The 24,590-nt window shown below is 45.2% G+C and overlaps 1 protein-coding gene across 1 annotated transcript; it reads left to right on the forward strand.

Annotated features, from left to right (window-relative positions):
* The first annotated feature begins 641 nt into the window (after nt 1-641).
* LOC111154005 (CXADR like membrane protein) lies at nt 642-22,837 on the forward strand. The gene is made up of 7 exons (XM_022513357.1): nt 642-661; nt 1,643-1,817; nt 18,414-18,615; nt 19,228-19,395; nt 19,887-20,009; nt 20,966-21,107; nt 22,110-22,837. The coding sequence occupies exons 1-7, from the start codon at nt 642-644 to the stop codon at nt 22,372-22,374; spliced, it is 1,095 nt and encodes a 364-aa protein (XP_022369065.1). The 3' UTR covers nt 22,375-22,837.
* Nucleotides 22,838-24,590: the final 1,753 nt, after the last annotated feature.

A 24,590-nucleotide genomic window follows, 5' to 3' on the forward strand; every position in this document is an offset into this window, starting at 1 on the left:
TAAACAGAAATAGCAGAAACCTTATTAGGAATGTCAGTAAAACCCTATGAGGGGCTTATCCTGTTGGTTCTGAAGGCCGTTTCTTAGGCCCTACAGATCTCTGTGGTCTCCTTTCTCTGCCCTGGAGCTTGGGAATCCACCTGCTGTTTCTGTTGGCGGGGCAGGCGGGTGCCTCTGAGGGCCCAGCCCTGCCCTATCAACCCAGCCTGCCTACTGTGTAGAGGGAACTACAGTTTCCCCTGCTTCCTTCTTCCTCCTTTCAGGCCGTTTTCCTTCCCACAGATTGATTGCTAATATCTTGGGAAATGAACGGGGAATAAGAAAGGTAGCTTATCTGCTTCTGTGAGTCACGATCCTTGATCTTTAGTGCTCCAAAGGGGCAGAATGAGTGCTTCCCAGGAGAGGGGACTTCACCAGAAACCCTGACACCTGGGGCTGTCCCAGCTTGGAGGTGGTATGATTCTGTTACCTTGTGAACCTCTCGTAGGAGCATTGTGAATGGCTTTTCACGCTGAGCTCCTTTATTGTGTGCAAGGAGGCAAAGGAGGATCTTAGGGCACGCCTTCATGCCAGACACATGATACCTAGAATCCAGGTGACGTTCTCTAACACTGTGGATTTAATAGTCCACAGGGTCCGAAATGAACAGGAAGGAGAGAAGGTGAGTGAACTTAGAGCCTAGAGTTGCTGGCGGGACACTCTTCCTGGAACAAGATGAAAATTAGGGGTAAAGAAAGCCAAAAGCGGAACTGAAATCCTGTTGGCCAAGGGGATACTGGATGCATGGAGGGACAGGATCCTAATGTGGTAACTTGGGATTTCACTTTGGACAGGAAGGGTTCCTTCATATTTTGAAGCCACGTGGGATGAGACTATAGAGACTGGAAGATAGAACTTGGAGGGGCAGAGAATGAGGTCTTTCATGGAAGCAGGAACTGCCTATAAGATTCCACTCATGGGGTGCCTGGGTGCTCAGTGGGTGAAGCCTCTGCCTTCAGCTCAGGTCATGATATCAGGGTCCTGGGATCAAGCCCTGCATCGGGCTCTCTGCTCAGCAGGGAGCCTACTTCCCGCTCTCTCTCTTTCTGCCTGCCTCTCTGCCTACTTGTGATCTCTCTCTGTGTCGAATAAATAAATAAAAATCTTTAAAAAAATAAAAAATAAAAAAAGATTCCACTCGTTCCCTGAGGCCTGCTGCCCTTACCTGTCGGCCTGTGGGAGTAGCCTGTCTCTAAGGGTGGCTCAAGGGGCCAAGTGATATCTGGAGCCTGTTCTGGGAAGGTTGCCAACCCCTGCCTTTACTTTGGTTTCTGCCCTTTTGCCAGCCTTTGCTGGTAAAGGAGAGAAAGTTCAAAAAACAAAGTTGTTGACCTGAATGATTTATTTCATCATTCATAAAAACCAAGAAGGTAGGAAAGAGGACGAGTACGGATCGCTAAGAGTATAATTCAGGGGGCTCCAGAAGCTAATGATGAATTCACTTAAAGGAGAAGCCAGTGGGAGATTCCGGGACTTCTGGTACATCTGGTCCGGGATTCTTCCAACACCTTGATTTGGCCCTTACCCACAGGAACACCCCGTAATTATTAGTTGTAATATTTGCTTCCCACACATTGCTATGCATTTCTGCATTACTCATTAGATGCTCTCCTCTTCCAGTTTCCTACTATGTTGGAACCTTGGGGACTCACACTGAGATCAAGCGAGTGGCAGAAGAAAAGGTCACTTTGCCCTGTCACCATCAGCTGGGGCTTCCAGAAAAAGACACCCTGGATATCGAATGGCTGCTCACCGACAATGAAGGGAACCAAAAAGTGGTAAGTGTACCGTTAGCCAGAGGGCCCCCCCATCCCCGTCGCCATCCCCACTCATCCCCTCATCCTCCCACAGCTGTCTTTCCTCAGTCCTCCGGTTTTCTGTTGGAGGAAAGGGCTAGAATAGCTCTTTCATCTGGCTTATAGTTGGAAGACTCTAGAGATAAAAATTATCAACAAGGAAAGGTACTTGGGTCTTAAAGATAAGAAGTTCTGGGTTCTTGAGGCAAGCAAGCAAGCCACCTATCATTTGTCAGGGAGGGAATCTCCGCTGTTAGTGTCTTTTCCTAAGAAGGGAGCTAAGATGCATTAGCTGGTTTCCCTAGTCTAGTGGCCAGACCCCAGATCTATACTAGGAAGCCTACTCCCCTTTCTCCTCTGAAACCATTACCACCTGCCTATGTTAAAGTTTTGCACAAAGTCATGACTTTCAAGCTCTGAGATTATGTAATGTAACAAACAACGTACAATGCTGGGCATGACTGAAAATGTTTAACACACATGTGATGGGTCAGCAAAAGAATTGATACTGGTTCTGGAGTTGGAAAATGAAGGCCCTGGCCCTGGGTCTTGTGTGCTTAGGATGGGGAGGTCCTTTGGTGCCTATGGGCTTTCGGGCGGTGTGAACAGAACTCGTAGCACTTTGCTCCAATGATCCACGGGGCTGGTCTCTGTTGAGAGTGAGAAGTGAGTAGCTACTGTATTATCCTGTCTGCCTTGGCTGTATTCAGCCTTCCTCAAGCAGGGTTTTCTAGCATAACTCTTCTCATTCCATTTACCCAACTGAGTTACTTTTTAAAAAGCTTTTGGCTGAGGGGTGCCTGGCTGGTTTAGCTGGCGGAGCATGCAACTCTTGATCTCAGGCTTATGAGTTCAAGCCCCATGTTGGGTGTAGAGATTGCTTTAAAAAAAAAAAAAAATCTAAAAAGAAAACAACTTTAGGTGGAAAGTTTTGTGATTTTTTTTTTAAAAATCACATAAAATAAGCCAGGGAAACTGACTTTAGACTTTCCTTCCTTTTCAGAACTTTACCTCTCACCCTACTAAAAAGTGAAAAGATTGTCCTTTCTTCTCTGTCTATTCCTCTGATTTCAAATGATGGTTTGTGCTGGAAGAAGTTAAAGTTTTCACTAAAATAAAATCCAGGATCATTGTTGGATTTCAGCTCCTACATCACTTTGTCATTTTGATACTGTGTGTCATCTGGTTCTCAGTACATCATCCTAAGACTCTGTTCTCCGTAGAGCAAGGTCACCTTAAACTGAGCGTTTTTATTCCAGCAGATTCTCAGTCAATTGTAGATATGATACTCTCTGTTCTGATTCAAGTAAATAAGAGCCATGTTCCTCTTACAGAAATTTAAGAAGAATGCCTCCACTCATCTAACTTTGACCCAAGTGCTTTCATTTAAACTAAAGGAAAAAGAGAGTTGCTTTTTTATGTAGCCAAGTGAATATAAGGCTTAGAAGTTCATTGCTGATTAAAGCAGGCCACTGATATGGCTTTAAGCAGCCACAGTTCCCTACTTGTGTCCAATTAATGCTCCAAAGTAAGGATCGGGATTTATTTGGTCGTTCAGAGCACGTGGATTTATTTAGCAAATACTATACACCGAGCTAGGTACTGGGACACAATAGTGAAGAAGATGGCAAAGTCCCCGCCTCCCTGGAGCTTACAGTGCCAAGCCCTTCAGTAATTTAAAAAAAAAAAAAAAAAAAAACCAAAAAAGAAAGAAAGAAAAAGAAAAAACACCAAAAAAATTTTTTTAAGTAGAGAGCCCTTAAACATTAAGCTATGTTCTGGGTTGCAGTCTATTTAGCACATAGTAGTATCTCATTTAACTCAACACAGGAGGATTAAATAACTAGGATTAGTAGTCTCATTTTATAAATAAGGAACCCCATACAGCGTGTGCCCAGACACAACACACAAAGTGAGAAAAGGGCTTAAGGTCACTCATTGTGCCATTTGAAATGAGGCACTTGTGGTATCAGTACCTGGACTGTTAACTGCCAGCTGTGCTACCTTCATAAATAATTTGAAATTAGAGTCTGTGTTATGTAGGAAATAAGGAGAATGTGGGAAGAAAACTATTCCAGACAGAATCAGTTGTGCCAAGGCCCCATTGCTGGAAGAAGCTTGGTCCTATTGCAAGTTCTAAAAGAGCGAAAATCAATTTTTTAAAAATTTATTATTATTTTTTTAAGGATTTTATTTATTTATTAATTTGTCAGAGAGAGTAAGAGAGCAAAAGCCGGGGGAGCGGCAGGCAGCTGGAGAAGCAGGCTCCCTGCTGAGCAGGGAGCCCGACGACATGAGGCTGGATCCCAGGACCCTAGGATCATGACCTGAGCCGAAGGCAGATGCTTAACTGACTGAGCCACCCACGTGCCCCTCAAAATAAATTTAGGTTAAACTGAGTAAATACTGGATTCCCACTATCCACATGAAGGAGGTAGTTGTGTGAAGAAGTAACTTGAGAACTAAGTGACAGAGATAACGATAGAAATGGGCAGAGTGTTCTAGCTGAATATGAAGGAGGCACCATTGACCAAAAGTTGTTGGGGTGGGGGGTCAAGGGCAGCTCCCGTAAAGAAGTCGCAGCTGATCTGAGTGCTGATAGACATTTCCTGATTGCACTGAGGAAATCACAAGAGCGTAGACACAAAGGCTGCAAAGTTCTGGGAAATCATGAGCAGCTAGCATACGTGGAGTACAAAATGTGAGCTCACAGAGGTTGCAGGACCAGAACACGAAAGGTCTTGTGGAACAGGTTAGGAACCTTAGATACTTTCTTACATTGTCGTGGAGTTCTTGAAGGATTTTAGGAGCGACAGGGACATAGATGCGTCTAAAGCGATCAACCTGGTCCTGTGTGGAAGCACACTGATTTAAAAGAGACTTGAGTAGAAGCAAGATCAGTTGAACAATTTCAAACTATACAGTAGGGGCTTACACTATAGTCATGGGTAGCTGGGATATCAAGGTGTAATATACAAATGTAGTGGGTAAATTTGCCACCATTTTTGGAATGAGTGAGGGTGAGAGAGAAAATACAGGAGGGGCTCGACCAGATGTGGTGCCTAAGGTAGGCTAGCCAATAACCTAGACCCCAAGGTTAGCCTTGCATTTCAATCTGAGCAGAATTGGCTCCCTCCCTTTTGTCTAGGAGGCTGAGAAATGCAGAGACCATTTGGGAGCGGGTAGGCAGTTTGGCAAATATTTGAATTTCAGCCTAGGTAGATAGCGCGGCCTCTAGAACTCTGGAGCTCTCCTCCTGGTTCTAGGGGTGGTAACACAGTTACTTTCCAAAGTCAGAGCGACCATCTCCCTCAGGGTCAGTCATGAACACACAGCAGAAACCTTTCCCCTCTATTTTTCGGGGGGAGAAATTAGGGCAGAGATGTTCTCATTTATGTGCCAAATCCCTCGGGCCACCTCCTTTTCTCCTTTCCCCCTAGTCTTTGATCTTGAGCAAGAAAACTCCTGATCAAGGGGTTGAGCTTCTGGCTCTCGATTTTGGCTCAGGTCATGATCTCAGGATTGGTGGGATGGAGCCCACCCCCACAACCCCCCCCCCCACGCTCCATGCTGAGAGTCTGCTGAAGAGCCTCTCTGTCCTTCTCCCTCTCGCACTACCCCTGCTCATGTTCCCTCCCTCACTGCTCTCTCTCTGTCAAATAAATAAATAAAATCTTTTAAAAACAAACCAAAAAAAAACCAAAAAAAACCCAAAAATGCATCTGTAACAGGTCCACCAGGCATGTCACAAGACACACAACCCCACAACAGCTGCATTTCATGGACTTCATTTTTTGTTTGTTTGCAAAAGGATTAAATTTATGTTCACTGTTCTCCCATCACCCCCCTCCCCCACCCCAGGGCAAGGGCTTAGTCTCAGCTCTGTGTTTCCTAGAATTAAAACCACAGTTAGGACAAAGGGACACCCACGTACCTGATATTCAATGTGTGTCTGAAAAAAACTGAGCCAAATTGCAAGGCTGGAACTGAGCCCCAACCTGTGTCCTAAATGCGTGTGAAATGCTCACATTAGGCAATGGTTATTTAATTATAGTAAGATTATTTTGGAGTTGTACAATGTCTGCTTTCCAAAGATGTTAAATACTTACTTTAGGTGTCTCCCCCGGCCCCCTTTTTTCCCCCATTAAATAATGGGACAAGATTTGGGGGGAAGGGGAGAAAAGCACTCGGGAGTCAGCCCTACCTGGATATACCAGATGCTGTGGTGGGGCCATGTCCAAAGGGCTGAGGCTCACAGGAGGAAGTCAGTGATTCTACACAGGGATCTAGTACACGGGCTAATACACAGATGGTGGCCTTTGAGCTTGATCTTGAGGCCTGTGTAGGTGTTGTTGAAGCAAAAATAAAAGAGAGGCATTTCAAAAGGAGAGAAGACTGCCTGATCCAAGACAAAGACATATCAGAGGGTGTTGTTCAGAATCAAGGGACCTCAAGCTTGGGGACAAGGCTATTCAGAGATGCAAGGACAGAGATCAAAGATGAGGCACAGCCCAGGCTGCCCTGGCCTTAGGTGCCAACTTCAGAGGGTTGAGCTTTAGTCCAGTGTGTGCACAAGTGTGGGAAACAGATGGAGGCTTTCAGCTACGGGGCTTTACTCTACAAATGCATGGAATGACTTATGTTCCCTGGGTACTAGGTGGGACAATTTTGGAAACCTTAGCGACTTCCCTGAACCGGCCTAATAAAAGCGATCGTGAGGGCTTACTAGCAAAAACCCAATGAAGTAGCTTACCCCCGTTTTACAACTGAGGAACTTAAGGTTCAGAAAGGTAAATTAACCGACCAAAGTGCAGAGCTGTAAGTGGAGGGGCAACGGCTTGAATGTAAACCCGGTGACTTCCCTGCTTGCTCACTCTTCGTCACTGTGCCCTGGTGCAGCGTTTTTTCCAGTCAGGACTCAGTAGTGGATTCTAAGCGAGCAGACTGGGTTTTTTCTTTGTTTGTTTAACACAGACTGGAAAATATCAGTGTATTGCACATACGCTATTTCCTGAAACTTACACTTCAGTTGTCTAGTGCACTCCACGTGCGTGCTGGGTCACGGATGTAAGTTTCTTGGTATAAGTCTGTTCAAAGCTGGAAAGCTCCTATTCTATAGGAGACTTAAAGCAGCCAGAGTCTCCTGTGGACCGCACCTTACTCAGTCTCTCCGAAGTCAAATGTGACTTTCAAAAATATGAAATGTTCGTCCAAATAGTAACATGAGTAAGAAAGAAATCCCCTAGAGCAAAAAGGTTCACCAACTTCCCAAATCCCACAAAACCCCCAAATTCCTAAAAATTACCCAGCTCTTAGGGTACCCGGTTGGTTCAGTTGGTAGAATGTGAGACTCTTTTTCAAAGATTTTATTTATTTAATAGACAGAGATCATAAGTAGGCAGAGAGGCAGGCAGAGAGAGAAGGGGGAAGCAGGCTCCCCGCTGAGCAGAGAGCCTTATGCAGGTCTCTATCCCAGGACCCTGAGATCAAGACATGAGCCGAAGGCAGGGGCGTAACCCACTGAGCCACCCAGGTGCCCCAGAACGTGAAACTCTTGATCTCTGGGGTCGTGAGTTCAAGCCCCTTATGTGGCATAGAGTTTACTTAAGATAAAAATTAAACAAATTAAACAACCAATTCCCAACTCTTTACTGATTTTTGGTTTAGAATCTCTTCATTCTTCCTAGGAAGCACAGACTCACTTCCTCGTAATGATTATGCAGCTACGAGGTAACATGAAAAAGTCAGAAAGTAACAGTCATTGAGTACCTGCGAGGCATTCCCACCTCACTTGTCCTACCTCCAAATATCAGCACCCCCCCCTTTCTTTCTTAAGAGGAGGTAAGCTCTAAAGCTTAAAGTTTGTTTCCTGTTGCTAATATATTTCCTCCTCTCCCTATTGTCCCAGTGAGTTGGCATTTCTACGGCAGCTGCTTCCACCACCCCAAGAAACCTGTCCTTTCTACCCAGTACAACAGGATGTGGGGCCCAGAACACCCTGCAAACATGTAAAACAAACAAATACCGTATCAGAAGGGCTGCGACCTGGCTTTTCCTCGTCTGAGACTCCTCAAGCGGGGAGCTTTCACAGATGCTGGGAACCCTGTCAAATTATTTGCAAAATAATAATGTACTTTTTTTTTTTTTTTCTGGGTCAAGAGTTCATAGGTTTTATTGGAGAAAAACAGAAAGCAGTGAGGTAGGACAAGGAAATTCCTCAGACATGGTGCTGGGCGGGCTGATGTGTTCTGGGGTCTGGCAACGAGTGGTTAAGAAAGAATTCTCGGGGCTCCATGTTATGCCGGGAGCCTACTTTAAAAAAAGAGAGAGAATTCTTAGGATGTTTTTGGTGCCAAAAGGTGGTTTTTATCAAAACACAGGGACTGGGGGCACCTGGGTGGCTCAGTCGTTGGGTGTCTGCCTTCAGCTCAGGTTCCTGGATGGGATCCAGCCCCAAATGGGGCTCCCTGCTCAGCAGGAGGCCTGCTTCTCCTTCTGCCTCTCCCACTCCCTGGGCTTGTGTTCCCTCTCTCTCGCTGTGTTTCTCTGTCAAATAAATACATAAATAAAATCTTTAAAAAGGTGGGGGGGGGCACAGGGACTGGACCCAGGGGCAGAAAGAGCTAACTTGGAACACCTGCCTGGCTCAGTCAGCTTCGGCGAGGGTCATGACCCCAGGGTCAGGGGATCGAACCCTGTACCCTGCTCCCTGCTCAGCGGAGAGCCTGCTTCTCCCTCTACTGCTTGCCCTGCTTGTGCTCTCTCTGTCTCAAATAAATAAATAAAATATTTTACAAAACATTCTGAAAAAGAAAGAAGGAGCTGCCTCGGGATTGTAAGGAGCGATTGCCTGTATACTTTTACATTGGGAGGGGCAGAGGGAAAGCAAGTTTCCAAAAGGAATTTTCATATGTTAACGAAGAGAACCAGGGTCCTGGAGGTCTGGCCGTGGTCGAGCTAGGGTTGCCTTTTGCCTCTAGCAAGGCCTTCTTACCCATAAGACGGCTGGGAGTTCCAGGAGGAAGGTTGTATTCTGCATTCCTTAAATATTTGTCAACGCGATGCAAGTTGTTACGGAGATTTAATTTTATCTACTTTAATTTTATCTACGTTTCTTTTGCCTTTGTGCTCCCGATCCCTGACCACACCAGAGAACAGGAGGCTGGTTGCACTTTGAGGGATAAGAATAGCAAAGAAACCTTTCCTAGGCCCCAAGAAAACTCCTTTCTGGGATGTCCAGTCTCCATGGGAAATGCCGTCGAGTCTGTGAACCCTGGAGGTTGGAAAAGAACGCCCCCACTCAAGCAGGATAAACGAGTGCCGGCCCAGTTTCAGATTAGGATATATGTTCCCACCTCAAACAAGGCCCTCTCTAAAGAATTTATCAAACCGCCACCTGGGTGGCTCAGTCGTTAAGCGGCTGTCTTCCGCTCAGGTCAGGATCTGATTGGGCTCCCTGCTCAGCAGGAAGCCTGCTTCTCCCTTTCCCGCTCCCCCTGCTTGTGTTCTCTCTCCCTCTGTATGTGTGTGTGCGTTCGTGTGTGTGTATGTGTGTGTGTCTCTCTCTCTCTGCCAAATAAATAATTAATTAAAAATATATATATCAAACAAAAGAATACCCTCAAGTCTAAGCTGGGGACACTCACTTCCTTAATCTCCTTGATCTTGCTGTGAACTTTTCACTGACATGGGTTTTTTTTTTTTTTTCTCTTTAATGCAAGGGGTTAATACTTATAAAGCATTTAGAACAGTGCCTCACATAAAATAAATAACACATATGTGTTTGTTAAATAAAAACAGAACTCTCCAACTGGAAGTATTGCATTGTGTTGGCGGATTTTCATTTCTAGGCCTAATGCATATTTTCCTAAGTCCAGGGCCAAGGGCTGTGCTTGGCCCAGAATAGTCAGGAGATGGTCAGCGAGCAAAGGAATGACGTCCTTTCACAGATTTCCGCTCTTACAGTTCTTACTAGGAGCCTGTGAGGTCGGTAGCTAAGAATTGTTGTCCTCATTTTCTTTTAATATGTGAGGAAAAATGAGACCCTAAACTTGGCTGCAGAAAACCTGAGCTCTATGCCTTGGAGATTTTGAAGTCCGTTGCCCAAGACAGATTTCAGAGATAGGATCTCAGCTCCAAATTCCTAAAGCTAAATCCCTTTCTTTCCCTCTGCCCCCTCCCCCAGAATTTATAGCATTCTCTCAAAAAGAATGCAGAAATTCAAGACAGAACTTTTGTCTGGGATTAAGCACTGGACCTTTGACTGAAATCGTGCGTTTCCTGTACTTCCCAGAATATTCCTCTGCATAAAGATGAAGCTTGGGAGGGACCTCCCTATTGTGTATGGGTTGGGGGTGCAAATGTTCAGGTTGGGGTAGGGAGAGATCCTCCATTGTAGGATAATGAGTAATCAGACCTCTTCAAGGTTGCTCCCCTGGCCCCCATCCCCCTACTGTCTCCTCCCTCAGCGGGTGGTTTCAAGGTGCACTTCAGAGTCTTTATGAAAGAGAGGGTAGGAGGAAGAGGAGTTGTCATCCAGGAATAAAGCTGGAAATGTGAGCAAAGGCTGGACTTGAAGAGTCCGCTAAAGAGAGGACAGTCAACAGTTTTACTCTGAGGTTGGTGGTATTTTTTTTTTAAGATTTTATTTATTTATTTGACAGAGAAGGATCACAAGCAGGCAGAGAGGGGAGGGGGGAAGCAGGTCTCCCGATGAGCGGAGAGCCCCATGCAGGGCTTGATCCCAGGACCCTGAGATCATGACCTGAGCCCAAGGCAGAGGCTTAACCCACTGAGCCACCCAGGCACCCCTGTCGGTGGTATTTTGATGAGCTCTATCTTTGTGTTTAGACATCCACTCCTTGGAGAGTCTCATTTAACCCTCCTTTTCTTAATCTCTATATTCATGCCATCGGGGAATCTTATCTAGTCTCAAGCCTTTAAATACCATCCACAAGCTTAGAATTCCCAAACCCGTATTTCCAGGCCTCCCTCTTGAATATCCAACACATGTATATGCACGTGCTTTACCCCATGCCTCTGGCTGTTAGACAGGTAGTCTCACAGGTAGGAAGCCCAGAACTAAGCTCCTGATCAGCCTCACCCTGCACACTGCCTCCGACTTCAAGCCTCCTCGGCTCTGTCTTCTCTCTGGGTTGGTAGCTCCTTTCTCTTCTCATAGGCTCCCACCCCAACATGAGAGTGGCCCTGGACTCCTCTCTTTCTCTCATACCACAAATACACAATTTTTTAAAAGACATGATTTATTTGACAGAGAGAGAACAAGCAGGGGGAGGGGCGAGGGCGAAGCGGGGTCCCCGCTGAGCAGGGAGCCCAACTCAGAGCTCACTTCCAGGACGCGGGGATCATGAATGACCTGGGTCGAAGGCAGATGTCTAACAACTGAGCCACCCAGGCACCCCAACTCCAATAGCCTCTTGACTGGTTTTCCTGTTTCCATTTTTTGTCTCCTACAGCCTATTCTCAAAACAAATCATATCATGACACTCTTTTGCTCAAAATCCTCTAAAATAGCCCCCACTTCCCGAAGAGTGAAAACCATCATCTTCACAATGGCCCGGAGGCCCAGCAGGATCTGACCCTACTGCCTGACCTCATTTGCTATCCGCCTGGCTTACTCCAGCGCCCTGGCCTCTCTGACGTTCGTCAAACACGCCAAGGCATGCTTCTACCTTATGGGCTTCTGCTTTGCCTCTTTTCTTTGCTTAGAACTCTCTTTCCCCGGGTGCCTGGGTGGCTCAGTGGGTTAAGCCTCTGCCTTCGGATAGAGTCATGATCTCAGGGTCCTAGGATCGAGCCCCGCATCGGGCTCTCTGCTTGGCAGGGAACCTGCTTCCCCTGCCCCTCTGCCTGCCTCTCTGCCTGCTTGTGATCTCTGTCTGTCAAATAAATAAATAAAATCTGAAAAGAAAAAAAAGAAAAGAAAAAAGAAAAAGAACTCTCTTTCCCCAAGGCTAGTAAGGCGTCTCCTTTAAGACACGCCCTCATGTATCCTTCCAGCCAGGTCTACTTTGACCACCTTATTTAAACTGCAGTCTGTCCCCCTGGACTACCACCCCCTTCCCTGTTCTGTTATTTTCATAGTATTGTCAAATGTACCATACAGTGGTCTTCCGTGTCTGTTTCCTGCCACCAGAATGCATCCTCCCCAGGAACTGGGATTTTCACCTGCTGTGTTCACAGATCTTCCTCAGGCACCTATAACAGGTGCTGGCAAATTGTGGAGGCTCAAAATTTGTTGAATAAATGACTGCGCTCTTGGGTCTTTTTAGCTTAACATTCAAATCCAGCCTTTGTCTGCATTTCTACTTCCGGGTGGAGGTGGATGGATCACTCCTCTTCTTCTGACCGTCTCTTCTCATTCTAAACATTCTCTAACTGGTCAGGCTTACCAATTTGCTGCGAAATGTCTTTGAAGAGTTCATCTGAGCCTTCAGGAGCAGCTGATGGTGCTGCCCCAGTGAAGCTAGCTCCCGTTTCCCTGGCAGCACTCATTCCAGTCCGAAGGAAATAAATGCTCTTCTTGGTACTCCAGCAGGAATTCTCATTTACAGACCCAGAGAGCTGAACTGTGAAACCACCTGCTGAGGGGGAGGGCAGTAGGGGAGTGGGGGGCAGAGGGGAGCAGCCTTCAAGGAATCTAGTTCCCCTTACTGTCATACCAATCATACCAATAGAGGATCTCTCCCTACCAAAATCTGAACACTTGCTTCCACCACCCCCCATACAGTATACCATAGGGAGGTCCCTCCCAAACATCATCTTCATGCTCAGACTCCATATTTCCAGATAAATTACGATCTAATTTTCCTCACATATTAATCTCCACAGAAATAGAAATTAACTTGTGGAATGCCCATAGCAATGTCCCTGTTTCCATATCCACAGCATGGCAGTGGGTCCTGTGTATAGAGATGCAAAGGAATTTTGTCCCACGGAGACTACAAGTCTTTGTCTGATTCTCATTTGAACCTGTTGTAAAATCTTTCTGGTTCCGTCATTTATTAACGAGTTAAATAAAATCTTTGACACATGCTTATTTTCTTTGTATATGAGAGTCATAATTTTACCCTTTTTTTTTTAAGTTTTCCTTTAAAACTGTAGGAGGGGGGGGAAATATCTTTTCCCCTTTCCCTTCCTAGGTTTTCTAGCTGGGGCACTGTAAATTAGACGAATAAAAGACAGATTTTTGTTAGTTGGTTTGTTTTCTCTCTTTAAAAATTTTATAAAAATTTTTTACTGAGATATATTTGACATAGAACAATTATATTAGTTTCAGGTATACAACAAAGGGAAGAGTTAATAGGAGAAAAACAAACAGAAGTCTATTAACTTCTGTGTACCACGTAGGTAACGTGTGAGATTAAGTACCCACAGATGATGTAACTCCAAGGGGTGGCTAGAATTTGGGCTACAGACCTAACTTAGTCGGGGAAAGAGAAGAGGAAGAAGGACACTTTGGGAAAAACAAACGACCTTCGAGGAAGATAAACCGGCCCTTAGAAGAACGAGTGTGAGATACGCTAGAGATGCTAGAATGCTAGAGATATGCTAGCTTGTGATCTTGTCTGTCTGGGTGTGGTGCTGATTTCTGGTCTCCTAGAAGAGAAGATTAGAGTTGTTCTCAGGAGGGGATTTATTACACTTAAATTCTTAGAGGAGGTCTGCTTTGAAGTCAAGCAACTTCAAGAACTCAAATGCCTTTAGTATTTGAAATTCTTATGCACATGCAAAGTGGCTTATTCTGGGTGGCACGTCCTGGCCCTCAACACTTTCATAAAACAATTTTCTTTTTCTTTTTTTTTTTAATTTTATTTATTTATCTGACAGAGATCACAAGTAGGCGGGAAAGGCAGGCAGAGAAAGGAGGAAGCGGGCTCCCCACTGAGCAGAGAGCCTATGCGGGTTCCATCCTAGGACCCTGGGACCATGACCTGAGCTGAAGGCAGAGGCTTTAACCCACTGAGCCACCCAGGCGCCCCAAAATAATTTTCTTTGTATTGATATCATCTCTAGCACAGTGCTAAGCATGGAGTATGTTTTCAGTAAATGTGTATTCAATAAAGGCTTGCAGAATTGCATTCTAGCCTAGCCAAAGACAATTAAGGGCAACAGACATATATATAACCAGAATGTCCCAAGGATCTCCTGGTCCACACCCAGCATGATAGGAAGGGGATCTAGCAATCTATGTGCCCAAGTCTTTCACCATTTCTCCTCTCATAAAAATGCTGCAAAGACGCAAAGAGTTGGGAGTGGGGAGGGAAGAGGCCATTAGTCTGAGTGTCATAACCTGGAAGGTTTCGTAAGAGGTTAACATTGATTTGGGACTTAGAAGAATGAAAGGAAATTATTTTTTTTTGAAGATTTATTTATTTATTTGAGAGGGAGATATAGAGGGGGAGAGAGAGATAAGGAGTGGGAGAGGGGGAGAGGGAGAGAATCCTAAGCAAACTCCCTGCTGAGCATGGAACCCAACAAGGGGCTCCATCTCATGACCCCGAGATCATGACCTGAGCTGAAATCAAGAGTTGGACACTTAATCAACTGAGCCACCCAGGCACCCAGAAAGAATGAATAGGAGTTCTTCATGTCAAGAGATGGAGAAAAAGGAGTTTCTCTATGGAAAAATGCAGTGGGCAAAGGCATTGAGTACAAGAGGGCATGAATCATATTAAAGAAAGGGAGGCAGTGTTATCTGACGGTGCCCAGGGAGGTGAACAAAAGAGGAAACGGGACTGGGAAGGTAACGCAGAAGTCAATGCCGAGAACTATAGACTGAATCCTGTCCTCATTCAGAGGTAGAGGGAACCACTGAAGAGTTCTGAGCTGGAAAAGAGCTGATGTGAGTTTTACGTCACTGTTAACTTGGCATCCACTTACATCGTGATGTAATAAGGTAGATCGGAGTGGGTAGAAATACACAACTGCCAGACAGCTGGAAGTGGTAAACCAGAGTTCAAAGCTGAGTCAGGATAGAGATAAGGATATGAGAATTATCACAGCAGCTGTGTTGGTTGAAGGGAGTGGGCCAAGCTGGATAACGGAAAATGTCTTAAATTGATTATCAGCTACAGTGTCTACCTTCACTTTTGTCTTACTTTCTTCTCCCCCATCTCACCTTCCCCCCTCCCCACCGAAGACTGTGAGGTCCACAGGGTAAGGGCTGGGTCTTATCGCTGCTTGTTTTCCAGCACCTGGCACAGTACTCTGGCCTGTGAGCTCAATAAATAATTTGCCAATGAAAAAGAGCATGAAGAGAAAAGAAAAAACACATTTGTCAGAAAGATGGTAAGGGTGGGTGCCTGGGTGGCTCAGTAGGTTAACCCTCACCTTCCGCTCAGGTCATGATCTCAGGGTCCTGGGATCGACCCCCCATCAGGCTCTCTGCTCAACAGGGAGCCTGCTTCCTCCTCTCTCTCTGCCTGCCTCTATGCCTACTTGTGACTCTCTTGGTCAAATAACTAAATAAAATCTTAAAAAAAAAAAAAAAGAAAGAAAGAAAGACGGTGAGGGCAAAATGGATGATACTGAAGAATTTTGATATAATCGAGAGAGATCTGATGGACATTTTATTGGCTGGGTTCAAATCTTTTCAGGAAAGCATCTGATGTGTTGCAGGGCGTCACGTGATTGAGGATGGAGTTAAGGACTTGAGCAGAGGGAAACAATTTGAACAGCTGCAGCCAGAAATGTGCTCGGGAGACTCCCGAATGCTTGTGTGCCTGTTTTTAGTGTCCTTCTGTGTATCTGGAATGCTCCCCGCAGCCTTCTCCCTGACTTTATCATCTCTTATTTAGTCTGCTTGTCTTGCAAAGCCTAACTCAAATGCCTACAACTTTTCTGGGACATTCTCTCTGATACTATTTCAAGTTAATTAATCCTTTTTCTATGTTTATACTTCTCTCCTTGCTAATCCCATTAGATTATAAATTACTTGAAGACAGGAAGAGGGTTTTACTCATCTGAATAGCTTCCCTGTGACTTGATGGGAAGCAGTTGTCCCATAACTGTTTGCTGACATTTAAAATCAAATGAGTTTAAGAATATGCTGAGTGGCAGAACGGCCAAAGCTGAAGTTATATAGCTTGAAGTCTTGGTGGACCAGAACAGCACAGTTTTTGTGACTAATAGGAGTGAGGTGATGGACACACAGAACCAGGGAAGATTCCAGAACTATGTAGGCTAGAGCGCCCGAGTGACTCAGTTGGTTAAGCATCTGCCTTCAGCTCAGGTCATGATCCCAGGGTCCTCGTCAGTGGGGAGTCTCCTTCTCCCTCTGCCCCTCACCCCACTCACACTTGCTCGATCTCTTACTCTGAAAAAATAAATTTAAAAATCCAAAAAAAATCTCCAAGCCTATAGGCTATGATGCAGGCAGATGAAATTTCACTAATACTCAAGATTATTATTATTACTTTTTAAGTAGGTTCCATTCCCAAAGTGGGGCTTGAACACACGATCCCAAGATCAAGACTGGCATGCTGTATCGGTTGAGCCAGTCAGGTGCTCCAGGATTTTGTTGTTGTTGTTGTTAGAGTAATCTAAACTTTGGTGTCCCTGCCTGGGAAAACAAAGACATGATCTCATACATATTTTATGGTAGGAAGGGATATAATCTTTTCCCAACTGACTTCCTCTTACTAATTGGCAGTGAAGCCTCCCAAAAGGAAAGCCGAATAATGAAGTCCTTGGTATTAGACCTGAATTTTAAGCGTTGACTTCTACTCTTTAACTCTTCCAGTCCCTTCGACTGGACTTCACGCTTTTGTAAGAACAAAACAGATTGGGGTGTCTGGGTGGCTCAGTGGGTTAGGCCTCTGCCTTTGGCTCAGGTCATGATCTCAGGGTCCTGGGATCGAACCCCACATCGGACTCTCTGCTCAGCAGGGAGCCTGCTTCCCCCTTTCTCTCTGCCTGCCTCTCTGCCTACTTGTGATCTCTCTCTCTGTCAAATAAATAAATAAAATCTTAAAAAGAAAAAAGAACAAAACATTGATTTTATAGTGTCACTTTTCCACCTTCATTTCTAAACTTTCTGGAAGAGGACTTAATGAGCCGTGTAATGAATGCAGCTGGCCACAGGAAGTGGGAGGTAACTGGTATACCTTGACCATGACCTAAATGGCCTTAGATGGTTATTTTCAAATCCCGGTTCTGCTACTTACCTGTGAAATGGGGATAATGCCTACAGTATTACCCTCTTATCTGTGCAGGATATGTTCCAAAATCACCCCTGGATGCCTGAAACCATGAATAGTACCAAATCCTATATATACTATGTTTCTTTTATACATATATACCTATGGTAATGTTTAATTTATAAATTAGGCACAGGGGCACCTGGGTGGCTCAGTGGGTTAAAGCCTCTGCCTTCGGCTCAGGTCATGGTCCCAGGGTCCTGGGATGGAGCCCCACATCAGGCTTTCTGGTTGGTGGGGAGCCTGCTTCCCCTCTCTCTCTGCCTGCCTCTCTGCCTATTTGTGATCTCTGTCTGTCAAGTAAATAAAATCTTTTTAAAAATAAATAAATAAATTAGGCACAGTAGGAAATTAAGAATAATTAATAAAATAATTTAAAAATTATGAGAATGTGGTTTTTCTCTCCCTCCTTCAAAATCTTATTGTACCATACCCACCCTTTGCCTTGTGATGTGAGATGATACAGTGCCTCTGTGATGAGACAGAGCGTGGGGAGACGACACAGGCATTGTGCATGGTGTTATCACACAGCTGGCCTTCTGACAATATGGCAGAAGGAGGATCATCTGCTTCTGGACCTCGGGTACTGAAACCACAGGAAGTGAAACCACAGAGAAGGGGAGAAACTACTTAACTTGCAAAAACACTATGTGAGAAATAAACCATGTGTAAAATTGCTGAGCAAAAGGAGTGTAGCGTATTTTGAATAGCTCACATGCAGGTGGTGGGAAATTAAAAAGTCAGAAAGGGTATGCAGGGGAGGGACACCTGGGTGGCTCCGTCTGTTGAGCCTCTGACTCTTGATTCCGGCTGAGGTCATGATCTCAAGGTGGTGGGATCAAGCTCTGTGTTGGGCTCTGCACTGGGCTGGCTGTAGAGCCTGCATGCTCTCTCTCTCAAAAAGAAAAAAAGGGGGGGGGGTTGCAGGGGGAAGGTAGATCTCCTCTCCATCCTTTTCTGCCAAATCTCCTCACAGTCAACTCTTGATACCTTTTTTTTTTTTTTTAAAGATTTATGTATTTATTTCACACACAGAGAGAGATCACAAGTAGGCAGAGAGAGGGGGGGAAGCAGGCTTCCTGCCGAGCAGGGAGCCCGATGCGGGGCTTGATCCCAGGACCCTGAGATCATGACCTGAGCCGAAGGCAGAGGCTTAACCCGCTGAGCCACCCAGGCGCCCCAACATGTCGTACTTTTAACTTCATTTAGAACAAAGGGTCTCTTGACCCTTAGAAATCAGCTTTGGGCATGACTGCTTTCTTCCATTAGGAGTGTTCCCTTTCCTCATCTTGACATCAGCAAAAGATGGAGGCCGAGATCCGCACTGCCTGACACCCTGCCTTGGTCCGTCCCCCAGGTGATCACTTACTCCAGCCATCATGTCTACAGTAACCTGACGGAGGAGCAGAAGGGCCGAGTGGCCTTTGCTTCCAATTTCCTGGCAGGAGACGCCTCCCTGCAGATAGAGCCTCTGAAGCCCAGCGATGAGGGCCGGTACAGCTGCAAGGTGAAGAATTCAGGGCGCTACGTGTGGAGTCATGTCATCTTGAAAGTCTTAGGTAAGCTAGAGTGCCAAGGTAAACACCTCCATCTCATTAATACAGTCTCTGTGAGGAACAGCCAAATGCCCCAAAGTCCAGTTTCCTGGGAAGAAGTACGTTCTATATTTTAGACATAATAAAAGAAGAAAGAATAATCACGATTTTCCATGGGAGCTCACTTACAAAGTTTAAATATCCTCTCATGTTTAAATGGCATTCTTATATTTACCTTACATCTCTCAGATACGATTCAACTCCATTTCTGGTTTCTGGCAGCAAAAGCTACTAAGTTCTATTTAATTGCGTCCAAGTGAATGGGTTTCTGTCCCTGTTTCAGTATTAATAAAATCACACTCAACTTTGAAAAGTGTCTTGAGAGGGGACGAGGGAGTTTCTGGGGCAGCCTCTGAAAATCACAGTGGCACCGGCAGAAGGCGCTGGGATTGGGTGTATGTGTGTGTAGGGGGTGGAGGAGGGTGTATTTTGGGGGTGCTGTAAAGCATGGTTACGTACCAAAAGACCCACTCAGCAGTGGACCGTAACAGACGGCTAGAGAAACAGCTCAACGGGACACGGTTCTTCCACTGAATTGGGTGTTTGGCGATCTTTGAAGCTTTTTCCTTTTGCCAGTGAGACCATCAAAGCCCAAATGCGAGTTGGAAGGAGAGCTGACAGAAGGAAGTGACGTGACTCTGCAGTGTGAGTCAGCCTCTGGCACAAAGCCCATCATGTATTACTGGCAGCGACTCCGGGAGAAGGAGGGAGAGGATGAGCGTCTCCCTCCCAAGTCCAGGATTGGTAAGTCATCTCTCCACTAGTCTGCTGAGACAACAGAATGGTACTCTAGCCTTGAACTTAGAGTCTCATTTGGTCAGCAACTCACCATGTGACCTTGAACGCACTGCTGAACCTCTTTGAGCTTCTATTTTTCATCTGTCAACCTGGACAGAAAACAAACAAACAAACAAAAAAATAAAAAAAACACCCGTCTTTTCTTTCCTCAAATGGCATGTAAAAGTGGCAGAAGAAGCGAGGGAGAGATGTATCGGGTATCCATGATAGCTAATTACGATGCTTACTGTCCCTCCCACATTCCCAGTCTTTTGTTAAGTCTGGAGGATGTGCAGTTTCAAAGAATGTTCACCTTCCTTTCCACATTCCAAAAAAATCGATCATCTCATCCTTCCACACTGTATTAGAGAATCTTAGGTCAATGACGCAGTAAGGTAAGCAGTAGACAGAGACCCTGTGACTAAGAGGATTACAGTCATCCTTCTGCTTGTGTGTAGACTACAGTAACCCTGGACGAGTTCTGCTGCACAATCTCACCATGTCGTCCTCTGGGCTCTACCAGTGCACGGCGGGCAACGAGGCTGGGAAGGAAAGCTGTGTGGTGCGGGTCACTGTACGGTGTAAGTATCCAACGGGCTCGCTCCTGCTTTCCCATTGGTTCCGTGTAAAACACTTTTAATCACAAGGAAGAGGAAAGTCAAGGTCGAAACCTTTATTTCCAGAAGGACATGGCTAGTGCTAAAATAAATCCAGTAGTTGCACTGAGGTAGCTAATTCTGTTTAGGAACTTGGGCGAATTTGTCAGCTCCCTGAAGAAATTTATTATGTCCAGGAGGGGACCGAATGGAGATTTTCTTTATAAATATAAATTTCCCTTATAAAAGGGTAACTTCTACTCTGTTTCTAGAACTTCTCCTCTGTGTCTGCTGTTTCTTAGAGATAATCAGCTTAAGCGGGGCACCTGGCTGGCTTAGCCAGTAGAGGACAGACTCTTGATCTCAGAGCCATGAGTTCAAGCCCCAATTTGGGTATGGAGCCTACCTCAAAAAAACCAGCTTAAAATAGTCCTAATGTCAAAGAGGCATATTTTGGGGTGGCGTGATCTGCTACCTTTTGATATCGAGGGGGTTGGTCATACAGCAAGGGTAAGAAGATAGAAAGATCTGGAAATACTCACCCTGCCTGGGGCTTATGTTTCTGTTTAAGTAAATGCTATTCCCAATGTGGGGCTCAAACTCGCAACCTCAAAATCAAGAGTCCTTGAGATTAAGAGTCGCATGCTACACCCACTAAACCAGACAGGCATCCCAGGCCTTCTGTTTTTTAAGTTCATATCTTTTTTTTTTTAAGATTTTATTTATTTACTTGACAGAGAGAGACACAGCGAGAGAGGGAACACAAGCAGTGGGAGAGGGAGAAGCAGGCTTCCTGCTGAGCAGGGAACCTAATGCGGGACTCGATCCCAGAACCTGAGCTGAAGGCAGATGCTTAACGACTGAGACACCCAGGTCCCCGAGTGCGTGTATTTCTTGGCTTATGTTTCGTTTTACCTCTGCTTTTGTTTCTGAGAAAACAGATGTACAGAGCATCGGCATGATAGCAGGAGCAGTGACGGGCATGGTGGCTGGAGCTCTGCTGATTTTCCTCTTGGTGTGGCTGCTGATCCGAAGGAAAGACAAAGAGAGATACGAGGAAGAAGAGAGACCTAATGAAATTAGGTAAACCTCCCTTCAACATCCCTTCTACTAGACTTCCTTTCCAGAGCTGGCTCTATAGTGACCAGCCAACATAAATGTCCCATTTCCTCATATTTTTTAAAGATTTTTTATTTATTTGAGAGGGACGCAGCAGTGGGGGTGGGAGTGACAGGGTAGAGGCAGAGGGATAGGCAGACTCCCTGCTCAGCGGGGAGCCCAATTTGGGGCTTAATCCCAGGGCTCTGATATCATGACCTGAGCTGAAGCAGACCCTTAACCTTAACCAACTGAGCCAGCCAGGTGCCCCTCCCATTTCCTCTTAACTATGAATCTGTTAAAATGATTATTCTGATTAGATAAGGAGTTCCAGTTTGCCTTTATTGTGAAACTATCTTAAAAGATCAACTTTATGTTACTTCTGATTCACTTCCATTTATACAGTGCCTATGATAAAGAATGGACATAAATTCTGGGCCACTGAAAGGGTTTATATAGGGATGCCTGGGTGGGCACAGTCAGTTACTCTTCATCTCAGGGTTGTGAGTTCAAGCCCCACGTTGGGCTCCACACAGGGTCTGAAGCTGACTTAAAAAAATAAAAAATAAAAAAATAAGAGAGTTGGGCAACTCCCTGGGGTCCTCTCCCTCCTTGGGAGCTTTGTACTATCACTTTGCAGTCCTCAGTAAACCTTGCTTTGCTGCCCACCAAAAAATAAACAAACAAACAAATAAATAAGGGGTTTTGTAGACAAACCCCAACTCCGTCTCAGCGGTAAGTGCCTACTCTCCCAGAGTAACAGAGTTGACTTCAGGGCTAAGAAAACATCCATGTGTGTCCGTCAGCCATGAAGTCTCGGGGTCAGGGGAAGTCCCCATTCCCCTAAACGGCTGCCTTCCAGAGGTATCACGTGAAGTTTACAGCTTGAGGAATTTATTGGGAAACCTCAGAAGGAAGCAACCATAGTGGAAGCTATCGCGGTCTTGTCAGGATTAAAGTTGACCTCTGCTGTTTTCTTCTCTTCAGGGAAGATGCGGAAGCCCCCAAAGCCCGCCTCGTGAAACCTGGTTCCTCTTCCTCAGGCTCTCAGAGCTCGCGCTCGGGTTCCTCCTCCACGCGCTCCACAGCAAATAGTGCCTCACGCAGCCAGCGGACACTGTCGACCGAAGCAGCGCCCCAGCCGAGGCTGGCCACCCACACGTACAGCCTAGTGGGGCCAGAGGGGAGGGGTTCTGAACCAAAGAAAGTCCACCGTGCTACCCTGACCAAAGCAGAACCGCACCCAGCATGATCCCCAGCCAGAGCAGAGCCTTCTGAAGCGTCTGAGTTAGAGTGGACTTGACTCCCATGCTTTCCTCGGAGTCAGGATCTTAGGACGCTTCTAGTCGTTGAAGCCCAGTCACCAGCCACACAACCCCCTCCAACCAGATGAAAGGCCATTTCAGTAGCAGTGAGCATTGCATGAAACCCACTCAAATGAGCACTTTCTTTATAGGACACCAAACAGGAAAAAGGAGGTAAACTGATCCTCTCCAAAAAGGCATCTCATGGTGCCTCAAGACCAGAGTGGGGTTAGAGCGGGGGTCCAGATCTGTGTATTTGTTGACCAGGACCTGGGGTGGAAAAGGTTGGGGAAAGGGGAACTGAACACACTTAAAACTTCTCCCCTGAGATGTTTTGTATCAATACTTCGGCTCACCATTGTCAAGAAGAAATGAGATGTTGTTCATAAATTTTCTATGCATTTCTGCAAACCTACTGGATTATTGTGATTATTCAGAGTCAAGTGGAACCCACAGCCTTATATTTCACCGAGCTGCACCATGTACGGGGCACACTGCTTCTGAGAAATTTCAAAAAGGAAATACATTTCTTCTGACCTGACTTCATTTACCATAAGGCTTGGATATTAATTTCACAAGGAGTTGAACTAGTGGGAGGTGAAGAATGATTTGAGTTTCTCCCCCTCTATCCACTACTAACCTCCCACTTCTATTCAACTATAAGGGAACTGAGAAAGGAATTCAAAATGTGTGATAGGGGACTGTGAAGAACTTTCTGTCTTAATGATGTTCAGAGGGTTACTGACAGATATCAGAAATACATGCTGGAACAATGGTGGACCGTCCCTCAAATCAGACACCTCTGAGGATCTTCCTGCTGGATCTCTGGAGCAAAAAAACATTCACTGTGTGTCATTTGACAATGTTCTTAGAAGTCTTTTAGAGAAAGATCTTTCAGAGTTGCTAAAAGGTCATCTGACGTATCATTGCATTCTTTTCTGAGAACATACGAAATCAGCATTTTAAGACTGATTAAACTAGAAAGGGAGCTTAGATCAGTTTTCCCTTAATATGTCGAGGAATGGTATAAGGCAGTTTACTATCACACCAAACTTGGAGCTTCCTCCATTTCTTTCATTTTAGGAGAAGGATGTGAACCTGGGACTTTTGATAATTCTAGGCCTTCAATTATCAAAAAGATCAGGGATCGTCAACGTTTCCTAATGGCATTATAAGTATGTCATAATCATTCCCTCCTGAGAGACAGAGAAATTCAGTAATTTCCCAGCGTCTGAGGAAGTCCAGGTCTGGAAGGAAAGGGAATTTTATTTAGGGAAGGGATGGTGAGGATAACTCCTGGGTGGCAGAACAGGGCTGGATTAGTGACTGCTAACATTCAAATTGTCACCAACTTGGAAACAATGAACAGAAGTGATTCACCAGGATTACCATCAAAGAGTTGATTCATGGAAGAAAGGTGTGTGAGAAATAAAAAAGAAAAGCAGCAGCTTCCAATACAAGAACTTGCCTTTTTAATGGTGGTGACTATTCTGTGAGTCAAATTCATCCTATGGCAAGAATGGTAGATCTGAAATAGCCCTGCAAGGACCTTAGGGCAAATGTCAACAGATCACCATTGGTGCAAATATTTATTATTAAAAGGGCAGCAAGTTACAGAAAAGAGAAAGCCATGCTGAATCTGGAGATGAAACCTTTTTTCTAAAAGTGGAATCAGATGCTTGAACGGAAAAGGGAGATCTGGGATTTGGCCCCACTTCTCTGGTTTTTCATTTCTACGTTTAATTCTCATGAAACAGTCCTCATATAGTGCAAATGCATTTCCCTCTAAGGTTCTTTAAGAAATGGGGGTTTATGCTCGGGAGAAAATTGTAATCTGAGGTTTGTCTTCCTCTTAAAAAAAAAAAAGCTGGGAAATAAGAGACATTGAGGAAGTGATATAAGGAATGTCTGCTATTAATTTAAGAAGGCTGGCGTATTTGGAACGCTTCTTATACTAACACTGCCTCATTGTAAGATAGAAACCCCTTCCATACTCTTTTTTATTTTTCTAGTAGTGTGGTAACCTATCACCTCTGCTATGTAACTCTGAGAATTCTCATTTCTAGAGTACCTGAGCCAAACAAGTACACTATGGAGGCTGCGGCTGTACCATCACAAGCAATTTGCTCTTATCATTATTTACTACCTTTGAACCCAAGGTTTC

This window comes from Enhydra lutris, unplaced genomic scaffold, assembly GCF_002288905.1.
Source record: "Enhydra lutris kenyoni isolate GAN:26980312 unplaced genomic scaffold, ASM228890v2 scaffoldscaffold34, whole genome shotgun sequence".
Classification (NCBI taxonomy): Eukaryota; Metazoa; Chordata; class Mammalia; order Carnivora; family Mustelidae; genus Enhydra; species Enhydra lutris.

Coding starts and splice junctions, on each gene's coding strand:
- LOC111154005 (XM_022513357.1), top strand. CDS start 642: ATGAACAGGAAGGAGAGAAG. Junction 18,616..19,227: donor TGTCATCTTGAAAGTCTTAG/GTAAGCTAGAGT, acceptor TCCTTTTGCCAG/TGAGACCATCAAAGCCCAAA. Junction 20,010..20,965: donor GGTGCGGGTCACTGTACGGT/GTAAGTATCCAA, acceptor CTGAGAAAACAG/ATGTACAGAGCATCGGCATG.